At 40.2% G+C, this 5,719-nt stretch overlaps 1 protein-coding gene across 1 annotated transcript in view; it reads left to right on the plus strand.

Annotated features, from left to right (window-relative positions):
• The window catches only part of HKDC1 (hexokinase domain containing 1), a gene marked incomplete in the record, with an annotated part of 292,645 nt that extends 287,323 nt beyond the window's left edge, over positions 1-5,322 (plus strand). The window contains 1 exon segment of the mRNA XM_053692300.1: positions 4,846-5,322. Within this exon segment, the coding sequence (XP_053548275.1) occupies positions 4,846-5,017 (172 nt within the window).
• Between the last annotated feature and the right edge of the window lie 397 nt (positions 5,323-5,719).

Consider the following 5,719-nt stretch of genomic DNA (forward strand, 5'->3'; position numbering starts at 1 on the left):
ACATTCCTGCTTTTACTCTCCATAATAGAATGAGACTCCCTGGCTTTTTATTCACAACTCTTTAACACTGTAATGAGCACACCTGAACTTGGGCGGGGTGCTTAAACCAATGGGAGATGGTCAGTCTCCCTGGTAATTTTAAATACAAATACAAAATTTGGTTTTTTAGCACACCTTACAAAAAGTTAACATCTGGGAGTGCTGCCAATAGGACCCAGTAATTACACAAACAAAGAGGTATCAGCGCACATCCATTTTCAAAAGCACAACATTTTTTACTGCTGCAAAAAATTGCCTGCATATACATCAAGAGACAACTATCTTTTTTTAAAAAATATTGGGAACTTAGTCACACAATATGGCCATATTCTGCTTAGCCAGCCACCGCTTACAAGGTGCCCCAATTCGACTGGTCCTATTCTAAATCCTTTTGCCACAGAGGGCTGAAACATTCCTGCTTTTACTCTCCATAATAGAATGAGACTCCCTGGCTTTTTATTCACAACTCTTTAACACTGTAATGAGCACACCTGAACTTGGGCGGGGGGCTTAAACCAATGGGAGATGGTCAGTCTCCCTGGTAATTTTAAATACAAATACAAAATTTGGTTTTTTAGCACACCTTACAAAAAGTTAACATCTGGGAGTGCTGCCAATAGGACCCAGTAATTACACAAACAAAGAGGTATCAGCGCACATCCATTTTCAAAAGCACAACATTTTTTACTGCTGCAAAAAATTGCCTGCATATACATCAAGAGACAACTATCTTTTTTTAAAAAATATTGGGAACTTAGTCACACAATATGGCCATATTCTGCTTAGCCAGCCACCGCTTACAAGGTGCCCCAATTCGACTGGTCCTATTCTAAATCCTTTTGCCACAGAGGGCTGAAACATTCCTGCTTTTACTCTCCATAATAGAATGAGACTCCCTGGCTTTTTATTCACAACTCTTTAACACTGTAATGAGCACACCTGAACTTGGGCGGGGTGCTTAAACCAATGGGAGATGGTCAGTCTCCCTGGTAATTTTAAATACAAATACAAAATTTGGTTTTTTAGCACACCTTACAAAAAGTTAACATCTGGGAGTGCTGCCAATAGGACCCAGTAATTACACAAACAAAGAGGTATCAGCGCACATCCATTTTCAAAAGCACAACATTTTTTACTGCTGCAAAAAATTGCCTGCATATACATCAAGAGACAACTATCTTTTTTTAAAAAATATTGGGAACTTAGTCACACAATATGGCCATATTCTGCTTAGCCAGCCACCGCTTACAAGGTGCCCCAATTCGACTGGTCCTATTCTAAATCCTTTTGCCACAGAGGGCTGAAACATTCCTGCTTTTACTCTCCATAATAGAATGAGACTCCCTGGCTTTTTATTCACAACTCTTTAACACTGTAATGAGCACACCTGAACTTGGGCGGGGTGCTTAAACCAATGGGAGATGGTCAGTCTCCCTGGTAATTTTAAATACAAATACAAAATTTGGTTTTTTAGCACACCTTACAAAAAGTTAACATCTGGGAGTGCTGCCAATAGGACCCAGTAATTACACAAACAAAGAGGTATCAGCGCACATCCATTTTCAAAAGCACAACATTTTTTACTGCTGCAAAAAATTGCCTGCATATACATCAAGAGACAACTATCTTTTTTTAAAAAATATTGGGAACTTAGTCACACAATATGGCCATATTCTGCTTAGCCAGCCACCGCTTACAAGGTGCCCCAATTCGACTGGTCCTATTCTAAATCCTTTTGCCACAGAGGGCTGAAACATTCCTGCTTTTACTCTCCATAATAGAATGAGACTCCCTGGCTTTTTATTCACAACTCTTTAACACTGTAATGAGCACACCTGAACTTGGGCGGGGTGCTTAAACCAATGGGAGATGGTCAGTCTCCCTGGTAATTTTAAATACAAATACAAAATTTGGTTTTTTAGCACACCTTACAAAAAGTTAACATCTGGGAGTGCTGCCAATAGGACCCAGTAATTACACAAACAAAGAGGTATCAGCGCACATCCATTTTCAAAAGCACAACATTTTTTACTGCTGCAAAAAATTGCCTGCATATACATCAAGAGACAACTATCTTTTTTTAAAAAATATTGGGAACTTAGTCACACAATATGGCCATATTCTGCTTAGCCAGCCACCGCTTACAAGGTGCCCCAATTCGACTGGTCCTATTCTAAATCCTTTTGCCACAGAGGGCTGAAACATTCCTGCTTTTACTCTCCATAATAGAATGAGACTCCCTGGCTTTTTATTCACAACTCTTTAACACTGTAATGAGCACACCTGAACTTGGGCGGGGTGCTTAAACCAATGGGAGATGGTCAGTCTCCCTGGTAATTTTAAATACAAATACAAAATTTGGTTTTTTAGCACACCTTACAAAAAGTTAACATCTGGGAGTGCTGCCAATAGGACCCAGTAATTACACAAACAAAGAGGTATCAGCGCACATCCATTTTCAAAAGCACAACATTTTTTACTGCTGCAAAAAATTGCCTGCATATACATCAAGAGACAACTATCTTTTTTTAAAAAATATTGGGAACTTAGTCACACAATATGGCCATATTCTGCTTAGCCAGCCACCGCTTACAAGGTGCCCCAATTCGACTGGTCCTATTCTAAATCCTTTTGCCACAGGTGTGCTAAAAAACCAAATTTTGTATTTGTATTTAAAATTACCAGGGAGACTGACCATCTCCCATTGGTTTAAGCACCCCGCCCAAGTTCAGGTGTGCTCATTACAGTGTTAAAGAGTTGTGAATAAAAAGCCAGGGAGTCTCATTCTATTATGGAGAGTAAAAGCAGGAATGTTTCAGCCCTCTGTGGCAAAAGGATTTAGAATAGGACCAGTCGAATTGGGGCACCTTGTAAGCGGTGGCTGGCTAAGCAGAATATGGCCATATTGTGTGACTAAGTTCCCAATATTTTTTAAAAAAAGATAGTTGTCTCTTGATGTATATGCAGGCAATTTTTTGCAGCAGTAAAAAATGTTGTGCTTTTGAAAATGGATGTGCGCTGATACCTCTTTGTTTGTGTAATTACTGGGTCCTATTGGCAGCACTCCCAGATGTTAACTTTTTGTAAGGTGTGCTAAAAAACCAAATTTTGTATTTGTATTTAAAATTACCAGGGAGACTGACCATCTCCCATTGGTTTAAGCACCCCGCCCAAGTTCAGGTGTGCTCATTACAGTGTTAAAGAGTTGTGAATAAAAAGCCAGGGAGTCTCATTCTATTATGGAGAGTAAAAGCAGGAATGTTTCAGCCCTCTGTGGCAAAAGGATTTAGAATAGGACCAGTCGAATTGGGGCACCTTGTAAGCGGTGGCTGGCTAAGCAGAATATGGCCATATTGTGTGACTAAGTTCCCAATATTTTTTAAAAAAAAATAGTTGTCTCTTGATGTATATGCAGGCAATTTTTTGCAGCAGTAAAAAATGTTGTGCTTTTGAAAATGGATGTGCGCTGATACCTCTTTGTTTGTGTAATTACTGGGTCCTATTGGCAGCACTCCCAGATGTTAACTTTTTGTAAGGTGTGCTAAAAAACCAAATTTTGTATTTGTATTTAAAATTACCAGGGAGACTGACCATCTCCCATTGGTTTAAGCACCCCGCCCAAGTTCAGGTGTGCTCATTACAGTGTTAAAGAGTTGTGAATAAAAAGCCAGGGAGTCTCATTCTATTATGGAGAGTAAAAGCAGGAATGTTTCAGCCCTCTGTGGCAAAAGGATTTAGAATAGGACCAGTCGAATTGGGGCACCTTGTAAGCGGTGGCTGGCTAAGCAGAATATGGCCATATTGTGTGACTAAGTTCCCAATATTTTTTAAAAAAAGATAGTTGTCTCTTGATGTATATGCAGGCAATTTTTTGCAGCAGTAAAAAATGTTGTGCTTTTGAAAATGGATGTGCGCTGATACCTCTTTGTTTGTGTAATTACTGGGTCCTATTGGCAGCACTCCCAGATGTTAACTTTTTGTAAGGTGTGCTAAAAAAACAAATTTTGTATTTGTATATATATATATATATATATATATATATATATATATATAGGGAAGTCTTTAAGCGCCAGTTCTACCCCCCTCTGTGTAAGGTGCTATATATATATATATATATATATATATATAGGGAAGTCTTTAAGCGCCAGTTCTACCCCCCTCTGTGTAAGGTGCTATATATATATATATATATATATATAGGGAAGTCTTTAAGCGCCAGTTCTACCCCCCTCTGTGTAAGGTGCTATATTTATATATATATAGGGAAGTCTTTAAGCGCCAGTTCTACCCCCCTCTGTGTAAGGTGCTATATGCAGAAAGTAGCGCAATGTAAGTTATATTGGCTGCAGGATTTAGTGCACCATCTAAACTGTAAGCTCCATGTCTCTTATTATACCCCCAAGATCGTACTATCCTTGAGCAAAATCTCCCTTTGTAGCCAGCAGGTCTCACCTTGAGGGAGGCAATTACAGCTATTTATCCCTCCACATCCAGCGCTATGGGCTTAGACTCCAGAGTGACTCCAAACAAGTGCTCCGCTGGTGCCACCCTGGGTAGGAACTGCAGCTGCAGGTTCTACCTTGAGGGAGCCTTCAGCAGACTAATCACACAGTTTCTTGATGTGAGTGATCACCGTGCTTACCAACTGCCCACAGTTCTCCCCTATGGCTGCTCCATCTGTGCCAGACGGATAGCACTACTTCATTTATCTGCCGCTTCCAACAGAGACTCCAATTTGCTGCCCTACACAAATGCCTTGTTTGCCCCATAGGTGTTGTAATGAGTTCTGGTTATCTTGTGTTTCAGCTTTTCCAGGATTCTGCAGGACACTGTACGCAATCTGTCCCCTCAGTGCGATGTTACATTTATGCTGTCAGAGGACGGAAGTGGAAAGGGCGCTGCACTGATCACTGCGGTGGCAAAACGGTTTCATGGCCGTGGTGATGAAACAGAGACCCAGAAGAGCAACCAAGAATAGTTACTGGAGCCGCATGTTACGGGGCCTCGGGGATCTACAAACAGTTATATCTGGTAGATAAAGTAAGACAGTAAGTGGCACCTCCACCTCTAATGCAGTAACGCTACGCCAGGGAACCAGGATCCATTCTATTATTGATGAGAAATAAACAGCTGGAAGTCCGTTTGCACTAATACGTTATAGTTCTCTGTAAAACGATGAGTTTGTAACTATTTACGTTATTTTTACAACACCTGACAAATAATAATCTGATTTTTTCCTGTAATATCATTTTCTACAAATAAAATCTCTCTCTCTCTAATATATATATATTCCTCAAAAGAAGTATCCATGTTGAAAAATAGGAAAAGCACTCATCCGGATTTATCAAAGCAAATACATTTATTGTATTAACGTTTTCAGGGGTTGCCGCCGTCCTCAGATACAGTATAATCAAAAGATCTATTTACCACCATATAAACCCTCTCACCCAGTGGACAAATCTGCCAAAAATGCATGCAGAGCCACAGCGTACCCCATCCGCTACTGCGCATGCGCAACAGGGACTACGGATGCCCGCACAGGCCAATTTTCAAAACTAAAATCAAAAACGTACAGCGTTAAAGAGAACAGGTAGCGTATACAGGCAAATCAATTAGTACGATATGCGGTTAGCAATACATCATGGTGGCAATACCAATTAGGTTATACATGCTAACATAC

The sequence above is a fragment of the Bombina bombina genome, chromosome 9 (assembly GCF_027579735.1).
Source record: "Bombina bombina isolate aBomBom1 chromosome 9, aBomBom1.pri, whole genome shotgun sequence".
Taxonomy (NCBI): domain Eukaryota; kingdom Metazoa; phylum Chordata; class Amphibia; order Anura; family Bombinatoridae; genus Bombina; species Bombina bombina.